At 41.7% G+C, this 21460-nt stretch overlaps 1 protein-coding gene across 1 annotated transcript in view; it reads left to right on the forward strand.

The window, feature by feature from the left end:
• The window catches only part of LOC132821146 (interferon alpha/beta receptor 2-like), a 39695-nt gene extending 18919 nt beyond the window's left edge, over positions 1-20776 (forward strand). The window contains exons 9-10 of the mRNA XM_060833738.1: positions 7907-8025; positions 11862-20776. Of these exons, the coding sequence (XP_060689721.1) occupies positions 7907-8025; positions 11862-12473 (731 nt within the window). The 3' untranslated portion in view covers positions 12474-20776. The remainder of the gene's footprint in view (positions 1-7906; positions 8026-11861) is intronic.
• The last annotated feature ends 684 nt before the right edge of the window (positions 20777-21460 follow it).

A 21460-nucleotide genomic window follows, 5' to 3' on the forward strand; every position in this document is an offset into this window, starting at 1 on the left:
GGTCCTGAGGATTTATCCATTTTTTGTGTTTCAAGACATCCAGAACTTCCTCCTCTGTAATATGGACATTTTTCAAGACGTCGCATTCTATATATATTATATATCTTCCATGTCCTCAACAGTAAACATCGATGCAAAATACACATTTAATATCTCCATCTCCTGTGACTCCACACAAAGGCCACATTGCTGATCTTTGAAGGGCCTATTCTCTTCCTAGTTACCATTTTGTCCTTAAATGTATTTTGTAAGAACCCTTTGGATTCTCCTTAACCCCTTTTGCCAAAGCTATCTCATATCTGCTTTTTGCCCTCCTGATTTCCCTCTTAAGTATACTCCTCCTGCCTTTATACTCTTCTAAGGATTCACTCGATCTATCTTGTCTATACCTGACATATGCTTCCTTTTTGTTTTCTTAACCAAACTCTCAATTTCTCTAGTCATCCAGCATTCCCTCCATCTAGCCTTTTTTTTCTCTTTCACCCTAACAGGAATATACTGTCTCTGGATTCTCAACTCATTTCTGAAGGCTTCCCATTTTTCAGCCGTCCCTTTACCTGCGAACATCTGCACCCAATTAGCTTTTGAAAGTTCTTGTCTAATACCATCAAAGTTAGCCCTCCTCCAATTTAGAACTTCAACTTTTTAAATCTAGTCTGTCCTTCTCCATCACTATTTGAAAACACATAGAATTATGGTCGCTGGCCCCTAAGTGCATCCCCGCTGACACCTCAGTCACCTGCCCTGCTTATTTCTCAAAATAAGGTCAAGTTTTGCATCGTCTTTAGTAGGTACATCCACATACTGGCTCAAGTTTTTTCTTGTGCACACTTAACAAATTTGTTTCCATCTAAACCTGAACACTATGGCAGTCCCAGTCTGTTTGGAAAGTTTAAATTTCCCTTCCATAAACACCCTATTATTCATTACAGATCACTGAAATCTCCTTACAAATTTGTTTCTCAATTTCCTGCTGACTAGGGAGTCTATAATACAATTCCAGTAAGGTGACCATTCCTTTTTTATTTCTCAGTTCCACCAAATACTCCCAGACATACATCCAGGGAAGTTATCCTCCCCCAGTACAGCTATAATGCTACCCCTTATCAAAAACTCCACTCCCCCTCCTTCCTTGCCTCCCTCTCTCTCTCTCTCTCCTTCCTATAGCATTTGAATTCTGGAACGTTAAGCTGCCAGTCCTGTCCATCCCTGAGCCAGTTTCTGTAATTGCTGTGATATCCCAGTCCCATGTTCCTAACCATGCCCTGAGTTAATCTGCCTTCTCTGTTAGGGCCCTTGCATTGAAATAAATAGTTTAACTTATTAGTCCTACATCATTCTCAGCTTTGTCCTTGCTTGACTCACTACTTTTCTGAACTGTACTAGTCTCCGATTGATCTCTTTCCTCAGTGTCTCTCTGGGTTCCCCACCACCACCCCCCACCCCTCCTTAATTAAATCCTCCTGAGCAGCTCTAGCAAATCTCCCTGCCAGTATATTAGTTCCCTTCCAACTCGGGTGCAATCCACCCTTGTAGGGATCACTTTCACCCCCAGCAGAGATTCCAACGATCTAAAAATGTGAATTATTCTCCCATATACCGGCTCTTCAGCAAGCATACTTCTGCTCTATCCTCCTATTCCTCACTAGCTTGCAGCACCGGGAGTAATCCAGATATTACTACTTTCGAGGATCTCCATTTTACATTCCTGCCTAACTTCCTATTCTCCCTTCACAATCTCATCTTTTTCCCTTCTTCTGTCATTGGGTCCAATATGTACAGTGACCTCCTGCTGGTCCCTCTTTTTCCTTTTGAGAACATTTTGCACCCTCTCCGAGACCACCTCGATCCTGCCACCAGGGAGACAATACACCATTCTGACTTTTCCCTGCTGGCTACAGAAACGCCTGTCTGTGCCTCTGACTAGAGTCCCCAAACACAATAGGTCACTTGGAACCTGATGTACCCCTCATTTAATTAGAGCCAGTCTTGATATCAGCAATGTGGCCATTCGTGCTACATTCCCCTGAGAATCCATCATCCCTTGCATTCTTCAAAACAGTATATTTGTTTGAAATGGAGATAGCTACAGAAGACTCTTGCACTACCTGCCTATCTCTCTTACCTTTCCTGGAGTTAACTCATCTATGTGACTATCTGCAGCTTTTCTTCCCTCATAACTGCCACCCATCACACTTCCTTGCTCTTGTAAATTCCTCATTTGTCTCTAACTGTGGCTCCAACCGATACATTCGATCTGATAGGATTTGCAACAAGCTGTATTTGTCGTAGATATAATCCTCAGTAACATGTAAACTCTCCCTAAACTATCAAATTCTACAAGAGCATATCGCTCTGCTAAAGGCCATTTTTGTTTGTTCCAATCTACAGACCCAGAAAATAGCAGTCTTATTCCTCCACAAAACACTGCTTCAGGCTAACTTAATACTTGAGTTCAGAGGCATATCTCAATAAAGAATTTGTGTTTCTGTGACCTATTCCAAACAAAATCCTCCAAGATCAGTTGTGAATTTCACTGTTTTCCTAGACACTCTCTCCAATGTCCAGCAATGCATGAATTCAAACAGCAAAGGCAGTAATCGTGCAGGTTCACTGCTAAATCACTTAGCAGTGTAGGTCGTTCAGTCCGTGCATTTGAGGACATCTTCTCTAACACCTAAAATACCTCCAACCTTGAGGGTCTTTGACTAAAATTCCTGGAACTCCTTCTGTGATGGCATTGGAATGCATTTACACCCCAAGGACTGCAATGGTTCAAGAAAGCTGCTCAAGATAGGTCATTAAACACTGGCAATGCTCACACCTCAAATGATTTTTTTTTTATATATAAATTAGAACATAGGAAATGCAGTAGCCATCATCCCAAAAGCTCCCACAAGTAGCTATAGAGTTTTCTTCAAGTCAGTTTGTTCAGGGATATTATGACACATCTGGACTAGGTAGGACTTGAACCCAGTCCTCTTGGCTCAGAGGTGAGGTTACTACTACAGCACAAAAGTCTTGCAAATCAGTTGTATACTGATCAGAATTTTTTTTTGGTGTTGCTTGAGGAATGATTAGTGACTAAAATATCCACTAATTCCTTCTCTTTTTTCTTTTTCTTCCCCCCCCCCATTTCACCAGCTTATGCCCATGAGAGGCTACTGTTTCCATAATAGGAACAGGTGAAAGCCATTATGCTCCTCAAGCTTGCTCCTCCACTGGTCCATGCCTGATCTTACTCTCCAAGTCCACTTTCTTGTCATTTTTCTATAACCCTTCATTCCCCTCCTGATCAACAATCTATCTATCTCAGCCTTAAATATATACAAGAACTCTGTCCCAACAGATCTGTTTCATGGAGTTCAAAACAGACTCCATCTAAAGCAATTCCTCCTCATCTTAGTCTCAAATTGACATCCCTTTATCTTGAGACAATGCCCTCTGGTCCTAGACTCTCCCATGAGGGGAAACGTACTCTCAGCATTTACCCTGTCAAACTCCTTAAGAATCTTTCACATTGAAATGTGATCATCTGTCATTCTAAATTCCAATGAGTAGAGCCCCAACCTCTTAATCTTCTTTATAAGACAATTCCTCCATACTGGGATCATCCTAGTGAGCTTTCTCTGAACTGAATACAATGAGAAGGGGACCCACTCCTACTTGAACAGCCTTGAAGTAAGGCCCAACATTCCATGAATCTTCCTAATTACTTGCTGCACCTTTTATATAGCTTTGTGTTTTCTGTACAAGTCCACTGAAATTGCTTTATGCTGTAGGTTTCTACAGTTTTTTTTCTCCATTTTTTTAAATAAAGCGCTGTTCTCGTTCCAAAATGAACAGTTCACCTTTTCCCACATTAAACTCCATTTGGTAACTTTTTTTTTGCCCACTTATTTCACCTATTGCAGTCATTGTTTGGTCCACAACTTCAAAATTGTAATCCCTTTGCACAGGTGCAATTGTCCTAAAACTGACCTTGATAGGTTTCATGATATTCCTCTGTCCAACTAAATCCTTTAAAGTCTGTATATGCTATGGCAGTGCACTAGCTTTAATTTTCTCCTCATTGAAGATCTCAAATTAATTAGTCTGGCTTTTTTCTACTAAATCTGTGCTAGCTATAATCTTACTAATCCTTCTCCAAGTAAATATTTTATCCCTGAATCCAGTTTCTTGTAATTTTCTCACCACTGGTGTCAAATGACTGTGGGCAATGACAAACGGGAATCTTGTATCATTTGAAACAGCTAAAAATGTGTTGCTGGTTAAAGCACAGCAGGTCAGGCAGCATCCAAGGAATAGGAAATTTGACGTTTCGGGCATAAGCCCTTCATCAGGAATGAGGAGTGTGTGCCAAGCAGGCTAAGATAAAGGGTAGGGAGGAGGGACTTGGGGGAGGGGTGTTAGAGATGTGATAAGTGGAAGGAGGTCAAGGTGAGGGTGATAGGCTGGAGAGGTCAGGAAGAAGATTGCAGGTTAGGAGGGCGGTGCTGAGTGGAGGGAACCGACTGACAAGGTGGGGGGAGGGGAAATGAGGAAACTGGAGAAATCTGAATTCACCCCTTTGTGGTTGGAGGGTTCCCAGGCGGAAGATGAGGCTGTCGGTGGAAGAGTCCAAGGACCTGCATGTCCTCGGTGGAGTGGGAGGGAGAGTTGGTGTTGAGCCACGGGGTGGTTGGGTTGGTTGGTCCGGGCGTCCCAGAGGTGTTCTCTGAAGCGTTCCGCAAGTAAGCGGCCCGTCTCCCCAATATAGAGGAGGCCACATCGGGTGCAGCGGATGCAATAGATGATGTGTGTGGAGGTACAGGTGAACTTGTGGCGGATATGGAAGGATCCCTTGGGGCCTTGGAGGGAAGTGAGGGAGGAGGCGTGGGCGCAAGTTTTACATTTCCTGTGGTTGCAGGGGAAGGTGCCAGGAGTGGAGGTTGGGTTGGTGGGTGTGGACCTGATGAGAGAGTCACGAAGGGAGTGGTCTTTGCGGAACGCTGATAGGGGAGAGAAATATATCCCTGGTGGTGGGGTCCGTTTGGAGGTGGCGGAAATGACAGCGGATGATACGTTGTATACGGAGGTTGGTGGGGTGGTTGGCGAGAACCAGTGGAGTTCTGTCTTGGTGGCGGTTGGAGGAGCGGGGCTCAAGGGCGGAGGAGCGGGAAGTGGAGGAGATGCGGCGGAGATGAAGGAATTGGGAATATGGGATGGAGTTTTTACAGGGGGCAGGGTGGTGGGGGGTGCGGTGTAGTCCAGGTAGCTGTGGGAGTCAGTCAGTTTATAGTAGATGTCTGTGTTGAGTCGGTCGCCTGAGATAGAAATGGAGAGGTCTAGGAAGGGGAGGGAGGAGTCTGAGACAGTCCAGGTGAATTTGAGGTCAGGATGGAAGGTGTTAGTAAAGTTGATGAACTGTTCAACCTCTTCGTGGGAGCATGAGGCAGCGCCGATACAGTCATCGATGTAGCGGAGGAAAAGGTGGGGGGTGGTGCCAGTGTAGTTGCGGAAGATGGACTGTTCCACATATCCTACGAAGAGACAGGCATAGCTGGGCACCCGCATGGGCCCCATGGCAACTCCTTTAGTTTGGAGGAAGTGGGAGGATTGAAAAGAGAAGTTATTCAGGGTGAGGACCAGTTCAGTCAGTCGAAGGAGGGTGTCAGTGGAAGGATACTGGTTGGTACGGCGGGAAAGGAAGAAGCGGAGGGCTTTGAGTCCTTCGTGATGGGGGATGGAGGTGTACAGGGACTGGATGTCCATCGTGAAAATAAGGCTATGGGGACCGGAGAAGCGCAAATCCTGGAGGAGGTGGAGGGCGTGGGTGGTGTCCCGAACGTAGGTGGGGAGTTCTTGGACTAAAAGGGACAGAACCGTGTCGAGGTATACGGAGATGAGTTCGGTGGGGCAGGAGCAGGCCACCGAATGAGACAATGGGTCGGCCGGGGCAGTCAGGTTTGTGGATTTTGGGCAGGAGGTAGAAACGGGCGGTGCGGGGTTGTGGGACTGAGGTTAGAGGCGGTGGATGGGAGATCCCCTGAGGTGATGAGGTTATGGATGGTCTGGGAGATGATTGTTCGGTGGTGGGAGGTGGGGTCGTGGTCAAGGGGGCGATAAGAGGAGGCGTCCGCGAGCTGGCGTTTGGCCTCAGCGGTATAAAGGTCGGTGCGCCAAACTACTACCGCGCCTCCCTTGTCTGCCGGTTTGATGGTGAGGTTGGGGTTGGAGTGGAGGGCTGCACGTTCTGAGGGTGAGAGGTTGGAGTGGGTGAGAGGGGTGGACAGGTTGAGTCGGTTAATGTCGCGGCGGCAGTTGGCTATAAATAGATTGAGGGCGGGTAAGAGGCCAGCACGGGGTGTCCAGGTGGATGGGGTGCGTTGGAGGCGGGAGAAGGGGTCGTCAGAGGGTGGGCGGGAGTCTTGGTTGTGAAAGTAGGCACGGAGGCGAAGGCGGCGAAAGGAATGAACTCAGATTTCTCTAGTTTCCTCATTTCCCCTCCCCCCACCTTGTCTCAGTCGGTTCCCTCAACTCAGCACCGCCCTCCTAACCTACAATCTTCTTCCTGACCTCTCCGCCCCCACCCCACTCCGGCCTATCACCCTCACCTTGACCTCCTTCCACCTATCACATCTCTAATGCCCCTCCCCCAAGTCCCTCCTCCCTACCCTTTATCTTCGCCTGCTTGGCACACTCTCCTCATTCCTGATGAATGGCTTATGCCCAAAATGTCGAATTTCCTATTCCTTGGATGCTGCCTGACCTGCTGTGCTTTAACCAGCAACACATTTTTAGCTGAGATCTCCAGCATCTGCAGACCTCATTTTTTTTACCCTCATTTGAAACAGCACTTGCTTAGCTCTACTGGTCCTATTCTAATACTTTTCTAATCTGTATTGCTCAAGGGTTCACAAAGCTTATGATTGTACTTGCCCCAACCTCAGGTTCTCAAAGACTGGGTTCATCTCCTTTTGTGGAGGTGTTTGCAAGTATGCTTGACCAATTACAGTATCAAAACTGTTAAGCAGAAATCCCATTAGTTTAGCCAGATGCTTTTTCAACCCGTGTAAATGTCTGTCTTGAAAGAAACTCCTATTCCTGGCAGTGCAATTTAAGTTGTCACAATTTTTAAGTTTGCATAAAAACAGATTTCCCAAAAAAGACAGCCAAGTAATTGGTATGAATAGGCTGGTATGCTAAAACAACATTTGGCCAAGTTCTCATATGACTTAGTCACCAATAATGATATTCCTATGTTTGATCCTTAACTTTTATTAAAGTGTAATATAAAATGTTAATCTTATAAACAAGCAATTCAGGGGAAAAAGATTCCTTTACCTAATGAGTGCTAATATATGAAATTCTCTACTGTCCAGAAATAATTGAAGCAAATTTTATAAATACTATTAAGGGGAAGTTAGATAAACATATGAAAGAATGGAATAAATAATTGTGATAGATTTTAGATGAGAACTAGGAGGTGGCTTGAGTGGATCATGAGCACCAGCAAGGGCAGGTTGGACCAAGGAGCCGTTTCTGTACTAAGAGTAATCAAAGCTGGAAAAACCTCAAGTCAGGTAGCATCTTTTGAGAGAGAGTTAAGTTTCAGTTTGACCATTTCAGTAGATGTTCTGAAACATTAACTATTATAGTCAGACTTCCAGCTATTTCTGCATTTGTATGGCCTGTTTGTCATCTGTATCCAATGTAATGTGGTGTAATATTCAGATGCAAATATTAGTGTGGACTAAACAAATTTTTAGAAAGAAATCATACTAAATTTAACTTAAGTAAAGATTATTTTTGCTGGGTGTAAATCTAGAAGTGAGGCTTCTTACTGATTTGATTTGGGTAATCCCTAGAATGGGGGGCAAACTGGCACACAGGAATGCTTCTGATGTATCCTATTCTTTTGCAGTACCTCAGATTCTGATAGCACTTATAACCATCTTGGTGTTTGGCTTGGCCATTATCAGCATTGTACTATACAGAGGAGGTTTTCTTGGTTTGTTGAATAAATATGGTCCACAAGCTCTGGTATGTAAATTTTCACTCAAATTATCAAACTATTGTTTTCAGTGCTCAGTTAAAGTTATGGGATCTCCAAGATCTTTCTGTTAAAGTTAGCATCTTTAGAAGTTGTGTGCAATGTACAGTTTTAGCAGAAGTTCGGTCCTTCTCTTTGCCCTGGAAAGAGTAGCATTCCTCTCTTCTACGGATAATTTTAAACTTTTAACTTTGTCTTCAAGATGCCTAGTTTCTATTTCCTGATGCACTCGCTAATTCTCATTGATACGTGTGTTAAACAAGACGACAGTTACAGATGTTATACCAGCTAAATTTATGAAATCACTAATAAATGGCAAGTAATGCCGTGCATGAGAGAGACCGGTTAAAAACGAGAGATCATGTAGCTTACAAAAGATGCTTTATCTATGGCTCCATTTACAGTCTGGTTAGCCAGTTGGGAACCTGACCTACAGATCAGATGATAGAATAGGTAGTGAAGTCAGTATGCAGAGAGCCTGAGAGGAAGGATAGGCCCTTCATAGGGGAAAGGTGCAGTCAGTGTGATGGGTTGAAGTGTCTATTTTAATGCAAGAAGTATCAGGAATAAGGGTGACAACTCAGTGTAGATCAGTGCTTGGAACTGTGATGTGGCCATTATGGAGACTTGGATATCACTGGGGCAGGCATGATTTGGGTATTCCAAGGTTTAGATGTTTCTAAAGGAATGGGGGTGAATGTGAAATAATGGAGGAATGGCATTGCTAATCAGGGATAGTATTACAGCTGTAGAAAGGGAGCTCATTGAGGATGATTTGTCTAGAGTAAGTATAGGTGGAAGTCAGAAACAGGAAAGGGGCAGTCAAGTTATTGAGTTTTCTGCAGCCCCCCCCCCCCCCCCCCCCCCCATAGCAACAAAGAAATGGAGGAGCAGATTGGGAGGCAGGATTTGGAAATGTGTAGCAGTAACAGGATTGTTGTCATGGGTGACTTTAACTTCCCTAATATTGACTGGACCCTACTTAATTTGAATAGTTTGGATGGAGCAGTTTTTGTCAGGTATATCCAGGAAGCGTTCCTGATGCAATATGTAGGTTGGCTGACTAGAGGGGAGGCCATGTTAGATTCGGTGCTTGGCAATGGACCATGGCAGGTATCAGACCTCTCGAGCATTTTAGTGATGGTGATCACTACTCCATGACTTTTACTATACTCATGGAGAGAGACTGTATGGGAAAGTACTTAATTGGGGGAGGGTGAATTTCAATGCTTTTAAGCAGGAATAGTGGCACCTAAATTGGGAACAGATGTTCTCCAGGAAATGCACGACAGAAATGTAACAGATGTTTCCTAAAACAACCTCCAGTGCTGGACAGATTTGTCCCACCAAGGGATGGTAGGTTGACAGACCCTTGGGTGATAAGGGATGTAGAACATCTCTTCAAGAGGAAGAAGGAAGCTTACTGAAGGTTGAAGAGACAAGGATCAGACAGGGCTCTAGAAGATTACAAAGTAGCCAGGAAGGAACTGAAGAATGGACTTACGAGAGTTAGAAAGGGGCATGACAACATTTTAGTGGATAGGATTAAGAAAAACCCTAAGGTGTTCCTCATTTATGTGAGCAACAGAAGACAGCCAAGATGAGGCTAGGGCCGATCAGGGATAGTGGAGGGAGCTTGCACCTGGAGTTGGAGGAAGTGGTTGAGGTCCTTAATAAATTTGTTTCCGTTTTCAATACTGACATGTTTTCTGAGGACAGCGTTAAACAGACTGATATGCTAGAACAGGTTGTTAGGAATGAGTATATTCTGAAAATTTTGAAAAATGTAAGGACAGAGATCCCACTGGGCCCGATGGCATGTCCACTCGATTACTCTCGGAAGCAAGGGAAGACATTGCTGCATCTTTGGCGATAACCTATGCATCCTCGCTGTCCACTAGAGTAGTCAGATGGGAGGGTGCGAAATGTTATTTCCTTCATCAAAAAAGGAATGGGGATAATGGGGATTACAGACCAGTCAGTCTTATGTCTGTGGTGTGCGACATATTGGAGAGGATTCTGAGAGATAGGATTTGAGTACTTTGAAAATCATAGTTTGATTAGAGATAGTCAGTCAGCATGGTTTTGAGGCAGGTAATGCCTCACAAACCTTATTGAATTCTTTGAGGATGTGACAAAACACATTGAAGGTAGAGTAGTGGATGTGGTGGACATGGATTTTAGCAAGGCATTTAATAATGTTCCCCATGGTAGGCCCATTCAGAAAGTAAGGAGGCATGGGATACAGGGAAACCTGTCTGTATATACAGAATTAGCTAGCCCATAGAACACAAGAGGGTGTTGGTGGATGGAAAATATTTAGCCTGGAGCTTGGTGACCATGTGCTGTTCCGCAGGGATCTGGTCTGGGACCTCTACTCTGATTTTTATAAATGCCTTGGATTAGGATGAGGAAGTGGAAGGTGGGGTTAGTAAGTTTGCCAATGACGCAAAGACTGGTGGAGTTGTTGATAGTGTGGAGGACTGTTGTAAGTTACAGTGAGACATTGACAGTGTGTAGAACTGTGCTGAGTGGCAGGTGGAGTTCACTGTGGAAAAGTATGAAGTGATTCACTTTTAGAAGGTTGAATTTGAATGTAGGGTTAAACGCAGGATTCTTGGCAGTGTGGAGGAACCGAGAGACCTTGGGGTCCTTGTCCACAGATCCCTTGAAGTTGCCACCCAGGTTGATAGGTGTTTAAGCAGCTGTATGGTGTTGACTTTCACTAGCAAGGTGATTAAGTTTAAGAGCTGCAAGGTTATGCTGCAGTTCAAGAGCCCTAGTTAGACCACACTTGAAATATTGTCCTCCGTTCTGGTCACCTCACTATAGGAAAGATGTGGAAGCTTTAGGAGTGCAGAGGAGATATACCAGGATGCTGCCTGGACTGGAGGGCATGTCTTATGAAGAAACATAGAGGGAGCTAGGGCTTGGAGTGAAGAAGGATGAGCAGTGACTTGATAGAAGTATGCCTCTCAACATCTAGTATAGGTAGAGTGGATAGCCAGAGACTTTTTCCCATGGTGGAATTCTGTCACGAGCAGGCATAATTATGATTGGAGGAAGGTTATGGGGAGATGTCAGAGGTAGGTTCTTTACTGAGTGGTGGGTGTGTGGAATGCTCTGCCGCCAGCAGTGGTGGTAGGGTCAATACATTGAGGACATGGAAGTTAGTATAATGAAGGATATGTAGGTTAGTCTGATCTTAGGATAGAAAACCAGCACATCGGCTGAAGGGCCTGTACTGTACTGTACTGTTCTTTGTTCTAAAAGTGTGTTGTTCATAGCAAATGAGAATAAAGCTATATATCAAAATGGGATTGATCTTTGCATAGAGGTAAAGCTGTTGAATGTCATGACTCTTTAAATATCCTATTTTGTTCATGCTATTTTTAGATTGCACCAGAATGGCAGTAGTTTAGTTTAATGATTTGTTAAAACTTATGGTCTGAAAAGACTGGTGACACAAACTTAAATGTAGATGTTCAATATCTCCAGGCCACACTCTTTATAATCTTGGAATACTTCCTTTAGTGGATAAATGTACCAAGTGGTGTGCCCTGTTATCACAAGCAGAAGGGGACCAACATTGACCTTTCCTCATTTGTGTTGTACTTGACCTGATGTGCCAAATGGTACATCAATTAGAGTAATATTAGGACTAAGAGTAAGAATCTAACATTCCAGTTTCTGTGCAAATGTATTTATTTTCAGCAAACTTTTGTATGTTAGACAGGATTGGATCAGATTTGATAAGTAACTGAAAACTAAGAATTTTAATGTCATTTGAATATGAAAATTGAATGTCTTATTTGGTCTGTCTTAGAATAATTTGAAGCACCTCCATCCTGTTTGCACTTGTGATAATGTGCAAGAAAAGCTCAGTACTTTGGAACAAGGATGTTTTAATGTGAAGAAAATTGAAAACATTGAAGATGACAGTGAAGACGAGCTAGTGAATTACAGTGGGGAAGCTGGCTATGAAAGCAATGCACTGAATATGCCTTTGCACTGTACTCAGCATTCCAGTGCGTCTTCTAAACTAGAAACCGATGACTCTGACACTAAATTATGTGATGATCAATGGTGTGATTCAGTACCTGAACATATTCTCTCTCATTTCGATGAGTGTCAAATGACTACACCAGCTACAATGCAAACTGAATGCCCACATGCTGAGTCTATGATGCAAGCAACGCACAGCAGAAGGAACAGTTCAACCTCTGCAACCAATAACATTTCTGACGTCCCATTGTGGTCTATCCATATTCAAGACCTAGACTGCTTTGAAGATTGCTCCAAAGAAAGTTTGTGTGATCCGAAGCCAGATGAATTTGATATTATGCAACAGGATTCAAATGACTTGCTGCCTAAGGTTTCTGAAAATACTGTAGTTTATGAATATGAAAAACCCAGTGTCTCTTTTTATACCAAATAGTTCATCACTTCCCTGGGCTTTGCATGCTGATATGCAACGTTGATGTAAACTTTTGCGTGAGATGTGATTAATTTTGCAAAACTGTTTAGAATATCCTGAGCTTGGAATGACTAACATTGCTGCTTAGCATTTTCGATGTCTTCACCCGAAAAGGTTCGGCTGATGGAACTTCCCTTTTGGATCTTAATGTAACTGCCTGGAGCACAATAAGCTGCTGTAAGGATTTGTAATATATAATTAAGCTTTGCGAAACAAACAATTATTGAGTTTGTTTCAGCAACCCCATTGAATATTTGATTACTATTTCAGTTTCAGCTTGCTGCTAGCATATTTTATCCTGCTGTCTGATTTCAGTTAATCTGCTAAAACTTGGTCAGAGAGAAAAGGTTATAAGTAACTTGTTAGACATGGAAAGAAATTCTTCAGGTAAGTAATGCTGCAAAGTACTGAAAAGTATTGATGAGATGGATACAAGAGAAGACCATTTCTTATGATTAACAGTACTAGCTGGCGTAATGAGTGCGATGGAGCTGGCTGCCACAAATTGGTATACCCTTCACCAATTGTCATCCTGAAATATGAAAAACAAACCTTGGTGAAGGTGAGGAAAGGAAATGAGTGTTCCCTAAAATGAGAATAATCAAGTGATACAAAGTGACACTTGCAATGCATGAAAATGCAATTGTAATTGAGCTGAATGGTCTTTCGCACCCCTATCTTGCTCTATTTTGTCTTTATTTGTGGTAATCCATAATATTTTTAAATTGCATTTTTGGTCATTTTGAAAAGTTTTCACTTTGACTTGTTTCTCCCAAAATACAAAGATGCATGATCCTTTTTCAGAAAGTTGGTTTTAAAAATCACGAATTTCTTCACACTGGTACCGGCTATTCCATCTTGGAATATTACTGGCTAAGCATAGTTTATCTTCATCTCCAAGCATGTTTCTAAGCTTGCGACATGGTGGCACAGTGGTTAGCACTGCTGCCTCACAGTGCCAGAGACCCGAGTTCAATTCCCACCTCAGGTGACTGACTGACTGACTGTGTGGAGTTTGCACGTTCTCCCTGTGTCTGCGTGGGTTTCCTCCAAGTGCTCTGGTTTCCTCCCACAGTCCAAAGATGTACAGGTTAGGTGAATTGGCTGTGCTAAATTGTCCGTAGTGTTAAGGGTAAATGTAGGGGTATGGGTGGGTGGCGGGTCAGTGTGGACTTGTTGGGCCGAAGGGTCTGTTTCCACACTAAGTAATCTAATCACAAAATCTGGCAATATCCATAGTGGGCTAAGGAAAAGTCAGTGAGCTTTTGCTGTCTGTTCATTTGTTTCCTGCTGAAAATGTAGCTACATTCTAATTACCTCAAGTAATGGCTCCTTTATTATAAATAACCAAGTCTTCACTGTTTACTGCAGTTGGTAGATGGATGTGGTGTGGCTTAAAGATTGAATCTTTGTATGTGGTTATATCAAAGTTTATTGTACTTTTTATGTGCTCTTATTTTTAGAGAACAGCTTATGTAAAGTCTTATGCAATTTTACTTTTTAGAATTTGTAAACTGCTTTCAATTGAATTTGAATTCCATTGAATATGCAGGGGCACAAAATACCTCCAAGGTGGACCCCTTCCCTGCCTCAGGGCCACTATTGTGTTCAAATCATTCTCAGCATGAGGAAAATCTTCAAATCCAGTTAACCTGACATTGGTCACTTGAAAAGTGCTGGAATCTATTCAGGAAGCCTTAATGCACATTAGAAATCATAATATGATAAAAGTGTGGTTTTTATGCAAGGTAGATCACATTTGACAAATTTCTTACATTTCCAAGATTGTGACTAGGGACCTCTTGGCTTTCCAAAAGGCCTTCAATAAGGTGCCACACAAAGGCTTAATTGGAAGATGAGGGCTTATTGAGTTAGGAGCAATGGTTAACACAGATGAAAGGGTAGGACAAGGTAACAACTGGGGAGAAAAGGGACTACTTCAGGCTGGTAGGCTGTGGTTCAAGTGCTGGAAGAATCCATGCTGAAGCCTTAGCAGAAAGGTGTAAATAGACCAAGAAATTTGGATGGGACTGTAAAGCTGTGAGGAGGTCGGTAAGTCTACAAATAGTCTGTTTAATTGAGTGGTTAGCAAGATATATAATGTGGATAAGCATGAAGTCATTCACATTGCTCCTAAGAATAGAATTAAACAGTACGTTTCAGAAGGGGAGACAATTTTAACGCTGATGTTAAGGTCTTGGGTGTACTCGTGCAAAGTAGGCAGATAGGAAAGCAAATGATATGATGTTTGGCCTTTTTTTAAACAATGGATTTGGAGTGCAAGAGTAGTGAAATTGTGCTATACTTGTATTTTAGTGAGATTACTCCTGGAGAATTGTAGGAATCGAACTCCAGATCGAAGGATAGGTATGCTTGCAAAAGAAGCAAAAGGTGAAAGTTCACTAGATCCAGTTCTGGGATGATAGGATTATTCTGAAATGTAAATTGGCTTGTGCACATTGGCGTTTAGGAAAAATAAAAGATGAGCCTTTGAAACAGGAATCATTCTGAAGGAGTTTGACAGTAGTCAGAGTGGTTGTTTCCCCAGTCTGGGAAATTAGCAGTAGGGCATACTCGTTAGAGTTAAATCACTTAGGACCAAGAAAGAGGAGACATTTCTTCAACTGGTGAATATTTGGACTTGTCTGTCCCAGAAAGTTATGGATGTTCCACAGTTAAGCATACTAGAGATTTTCTTTTTCTGCTCTTTCAAGGGGAAAAAAGTATATAAAGGAAATAGTTCTTTGATAGAACATCATCTATGGTTTTTGAATGGTGGAGGTACAAGAGGCTGCATTGGCTACTCTTATTCCTTATGCCCTGAGGGGAAGTAGTTCAGAAATGAGCATTCAGGTGGTATTTGCCTTTGTGTGCTGTACATTGGCAGGCTGAGGTGGAGATTTAGAAGTGATTGTCTTCACTGCCTCCCAAAATTGTCATGTATCTTCCCTCCCCTTCAAGATCAATTAATAAGTCAATAGCTGGACCGAGAGCAGGGTGAAAGTTTTTTTTTAAGCCATACATCAAGTCAAACTGCCTGCAATCTCTTGTCACAATACAAATAGTTTCATTTTTGTCACTGAAATTTGGACTGAAACCGATGCCGCCTCATTCAGTTCTACAGCTATAAAATGAAAAATGAATAAGCATCTTGCTAAGAAGCTAGCTGAAGCATATTGGATTGTCCATGCTGTACAAGACATGTAGAGCTTTTGACAAATTTGGGCTGTTATCCCAATAAGATAAAAACTTCTGGCACTGTTTTATATTATAAGAATGCAGATGACATGGCACTAGGTGCTATCAGGACATGCAGGGTATTCTGTGGAAATTGTAATCTTTAATCCCATTGCAAATTTTGATTTGCAGTTTTTATGGGAATAATTATAATTATGTGAGAAACATGAAAGTGCTCAAACTGAAAATGGCAAAATAAATGACATACTTAAGCTCTCTATACTGATTGAAAAATGCAATGACATTACCATCATGCAGTCCTTTGAGCCTCCTTCACCATTCAATAAGATCAAGTCTGATTTCAATTTAATCTCTATTCTACGTTTCTGTGCATTCCTGATCATCATTCATTCCCATGATAATCTTGAACCTATTTCCCTCTTTAAAAAATTAAAGATTCTACAATACTGCCTTGTGAAGATTGTCAACTCTGGAGGGGGGAAAAAAGAAATCCTTATCTTTGCTTTAAAAATAAGGATTACCCATTTAAGCAATGATCCATTTGTTCTCGATTCTTTCACAAAACGAAACATCCTTTCAACAGTAGTCCAGTCCCCTCAGGATGTTGCATGATTCAGTTAAGTTACCTGACTCTTCTAAACACTAGAGGGTAAAGGCCTAACCTATGTAGCCTTTCCTCCATAAGGTAATGCATTCCTGGTATTTGTCTACTACAGTGGCCAGTATGGTACACAGTACTCCAAATGCAGTCTTGCCAATGTCCTATATAATTAAAACATCACTACCTCCCTATTCATAAGTTCAATTTCCCCCTGCAATGAACAATAAATTTCTATTAGGGCATTTAGATCTCTCTGCAACCTTTTAACACAGATGATGTGCTTTTTTGATGCACCAAATTATAAATTTCTCACTTTCCCAGTTGGTACTGCACTTTCTAGATCTTTACTAATTCACTTAATCCATCTATATACCTTTTTTTAAAAGGCCCCATTGTCATCTCAACTCACTTTCCAATCTATCTTTGTGTCATCAGCAAATTTAGCTACCATATTTTCAATGTCTTCCTTCATCTAAATTCTTTATATAAATTATAGAGTTGACGCTCCAGCAGTGATCCTTGTGGTGCACCTTATGACACCTTGCAAACATGTAAAAAAAAAGCCATATTCCTTGGATTGTAAATTTGCTTGCTGAGCTGGTAAACTTGATCTCTCATTTTGTCACCATGCTAGGTAACATCAGTGGGCCTCCAGTGAAGTGTTGGTGTTCTGTCCTGTTTGCTATTTGCCTCATTGTGTGGTAGGTGATTCTGATTCTGTTTTGAGGTTGGGAAATGGCTCCAAATCAATTGTTTGTTAAGAGTTCTGGTTTGAATGCCAGGCCTCCAGGAATTCCCATGCATGTCTTTGTCTTTGTTTAGCCTGTCCCACTTGATCTGGTGTCATCCTCCTTTGTCTGTATGTGTGGATACTAGTGATGGTTGGTCATGTTTTTTGGTGGCTAGTTGGTGCTCATGTATTCTGGTGGCTAGTTTCCTGCCTATTTGTCCTATGAAGATGTGGGTGTACTTTATCTTTAAGAAAGTTTAAAAGCTAGCAGAACCACCTGACAGCACCAAGTGTTCTCTTAACAAGTTATAGTGTAGCATGTGATCCAGCAGTTAGTATAGCTGGTTGCTTAGAGACAAAACCAAATTCAAATTTTGGCCAATCGGTTTAAATTATACCCCAAAATATCAACTGCCAATCAAGGTAGAATTTAATATATTGACTCATTAAAAAAACTAATGAACAATCCAATGCTTTGGGGTATAAGACCAAAGAAAATTGAACATTTGGAAGAGAACTGCCACTAGATCAATGGATGTAGACTGCTAGTCAGAACTGAGGTACCTTTACTAGAGAAGGAGTTTGTACAGAGAGACTCAGCACCAACCTGGCGAGCAAATCTGTAAAGAGCAGATTCGACAGTTGGCTGGTTTTGAAATTTGAATTTTTTGATAAATTTTAATCAGCTTTATTGGGCAAGTATTATAGAAGAGAAGGTAAAAGGTTAGAGGAAGGAGTTGTAAATAGTTGTTGCTTAATTATTCTGTTATACTTTAAGAAAGTTGTTTTTACTTTGCCTCTTGAATTTTCAGATTACTGTACAGGATAAATCTTGTGTTGCTGGTTTAAATTGAGCAGGAGGGTTTACCTCATGTCATAACAGTCCAATGTAATGTTTGTTGCAGTCCTCAAGATATTTTGTATATGACATTTGTTCTGCTGATTGTTGGTACGGGGTCCTTTAAATTCATCAGGAGCTGTTTGTGTGGTGGTAGATGTGTGGGCTACCATGTTGCCAAGGGGCCCAAGTAGTTTGGTCGTCACCTCTGAGATGTCATTGATGTACGGCAGGGTGGCTAGAGTCTCTGGGTGTGTCGTGTTGACTTGTGCAGGAATCGGTGGACTACGCTTTATTGGGTACCTGTCGTTCCACAAAACGCCGAGTCTCAGGCGCTGTGAGGCAGCAGTGCTAACCACTGTGCTACGTGTGTCTTGGTTGTTGTGGTGGGTGATATAAATTCTGGTTCTGTTTCTGAAAAATTGGTAAAGGGGGTCCAATCTATGGGCTTGTTAGAGAAGCAGTTATGCTTCGGTTAGATGAACCGTGGGCGGCACGGTGACACAGTGGTTAGCACTACTGCCTCACAGCGTCAGAGACCTGGGTTCAATTCCCGCCTCAGGCAATTGACTGTGTGGAGTTTGCACGTTCTCCCCGTGTCTGCGTGGGTTTCCTCCGGGTGCTCCGGTTTCCTCCCACAGTCCAAAGATGTGCAGGTCAGGTGAATTGGCCATGCTAAATTGCCCGTAGTGTTAGGTAAGGGGTAAAGGTAGGAGTATGGGTGGGTTTCGCTTCAGCGGGTCGGTGTGGACTTGTTGGGCCGAAGGGCCTGTTTCCACACTGTAAGTCTAATCTAATCTAATCTAGAACACTAGTGCTTCACCCAAGGCTCACTATGATGTAACCAAGCATGGTGACAATGTCTGAGAACAAATCTACCAGTTCAGTGAACAAATTTTACAATGTGATCCACAACCTGAGCTACAAATCTTTTCCCAAATCTCAGACCCATGTTTCTATTCTGCTTGTTAGCAAGTCAATCTTCTGTCCATGCCAATGTCATCCATACACTTTATATTAAGAAAAGGTTCTGCAGCAGGTAAAAGGTGTGAATGGATGACCTTTCCCATTCCTCCACTGATCACATCAATGTTTCAATTTAAACAGGGATTTGTGTTTCTGGAATTGTTTACTGTGATGCATGTCAGCCATGCACCTTAAGTAACAAATAATGAACTTGTTATTGCAATTTATTCCAAAGATGTAAAAATTATCAAGAGTTAAATGGTGCAAGTATATTGTTCCTCTTAATGCATACAATTTTCCAACCTACGAAGAAATATAAAACTGCAAAATACTTTGTCAAATGTACTTTTCCCAAATAAACTTTAAACTTTTAAATTCAGAGAAGAGTTACACTCTGATTGAAATGCTGGTCTGCTGAAGTGCCTTTCCACACCAGTTGTTGGCACTGGGATTTCCTCCTGCTTCAGTAGTGGCTATCTGAATTGGCTTTTTCCAGAGACACTGGCAAGTTCTATTTTAAGGAGAACCCTTCTCTTGTGTTGAGATCTCAGTGAGTTCTCAACTCAAACTTTGAGCTTTCAGAGAAAAGCAAAAGAAGACAATGCTGCTGTGTCGGTGTTGAGAATTCTCCTCACAGCTCATCCTCTGACCCAGCTTTGCCATCTGCAAACTTGGAGATATCATACTTAGTTCCATCATGTAAATTGATATGTTGTGAATAGCTGGGGTGCAAGAACTGATTCCTGCAGTACCCCACTAGTCACTGCTTACCACTCAGAAAAAGGCACCTTTTATTCCTACTCATTGTTATCTGTCTGGTAACCTGATCTAAGCATGTCAGTACTCTACTCCCAATCCCATGCATTTTAATTTTATATGCTATTCTCTTATCTGAGCCCTCATTGGAAGCCTTCAGAAAGTCCAAGTAAGCTACATCCATCCTCCTACCAATTCTCCAAGTTCCATTCTCTCCAAATTCCAGTAGATTGGTCATGTGATTTTTTTTTTCCCCCTTCTGTAAATCCATGCTGACTGACTAATTCTATCACTGTTTTCCAAGTGCTCTGTTATTAAACCTTTTTGTAATGGATTTTAGCATTTTCCACACTACTAATATCAGGCTAATGGGCCTATAACTCCATGTTTATTTTGTCTACCCCTTTATAGTGGAGTTACATTTGCTACTTTCCAATCCGTAAGAACTGTTCCAGAGTCTATAGGATCTTGAAAGATGGCCAACAATGCGTTAGGGCCACTTCCTTGATCACTTTGAAATGTAGATTATCAAGGCCTGGGAATTATCGGTCATTAATCCCATCAATTTCCCCAACACCTTTTTCTCTACTAATGCTGGTTTAATTCAGTTGCTCCCTCTCACTAGACCCTGTGTTCCCCAACACTTTGAAGTTATTTGGGCCTTCCTTCATGAAGAATTATTTGCACTATTATTTGTGCAATTTCTTATACAGGCATTGAAAAGTATAGAAAAATAAAAATCAGAGTTGATGCTGCTCAGAGGGTGATCATTTGGCTCCTAACACGATGTCTATGCCAGCTCTCCACAGGAGCACTTTACTTCATGCCATTCCCTGCATCCATCTGCAAACAGAAAAGCAGGGTTAATGTGACTTCAGAACTGGGGTTTCAGGGCAAGAGATCAGAAAAAGTGACATTGTGGATTCGAAGCATTAACTCTGTTTCTCTCCCCACAACTGCTACCAGACCTGCTGGATTTCTGTTTCAGATTTCCAATATTTTATTTCATTCCAGACCCTAACAACTCTGAAAGCATTTTTGTGTAGATGTACAGAGGAAACTAGAAGTCAAGAATTTTAAAATTAGAATGGGAGATTGTTTATCATATCAGATCATCATGTACAGTGAGCTAGATTTTTCAATTTCATAGCTCTTCATGATTTGTGAATATCACTAAGAATATATCAAACTGCATTCTCCATTTGTTTAAAAAAACACTTAAACTTCTCAAAACAAATACTATAAATCCAACTTTTCTCAGTAATATTCAATCGTCTGATACTCTCCATAGAACAAAACAGAATTTACAGATCTAGGAAATATTAATGTTAGCAAAAAAGGCAACCAACTTGATTCCATTTGAGTTACAGCTCTATAGTTCTGTAAGATATTGCAGTTAGTGGTGATATTTGACATTGAAGCAGGACTGTAGAAAAATTCTAATTTTGTTAAAATGTATGGAATTTTTTAAAGAATACTTACAATAGAATTTTAAGAATTTGTGGTAATTGGAAAATAAAAAATTGTAACTTTATGAAATAATAAGAATATTGGTCCGTGTGATTTGACAACCCTTGACATTGAAGCTGTACCAACTGGAAGGGAATTGAGATACAAAAAGCCATATGACCAGAGTCAGATAAGCAAAGAAGTTACTGTTGTAAAAGATAAAGTAAGATATCTGAAGGATGAAGCTGATCAGCACACAGACACATGGATGCCAATATAATGATAAATTCTGGATTTAACTTTGCATTTTATGTGAGGAGAAGCCAGCAAAGTATTATGAAAGAGTACGAACTGGAGAAACTCAGTCAGTCTGGTTGCATATGGGGAGAGAGCAACACGATTAACATTTT

Source organism: Hemiscyllium ocellatum, chromosome 12 (genome assembly GCF_020745735.1).
Source record: "Hemiscyllium ocellatum isolate sHemOce1 chromosome 12, sHemOce1.pat.X.cur, whole genome shotgun sequence".
Classification (NCBI taxonomy): Eukaryota; Metazoa; Chordata; class Chondrichthyes; order Orectolobiformes; family Hemiscylliidae; genus Hemiscyllium; species Hemiscyllium ocellatum.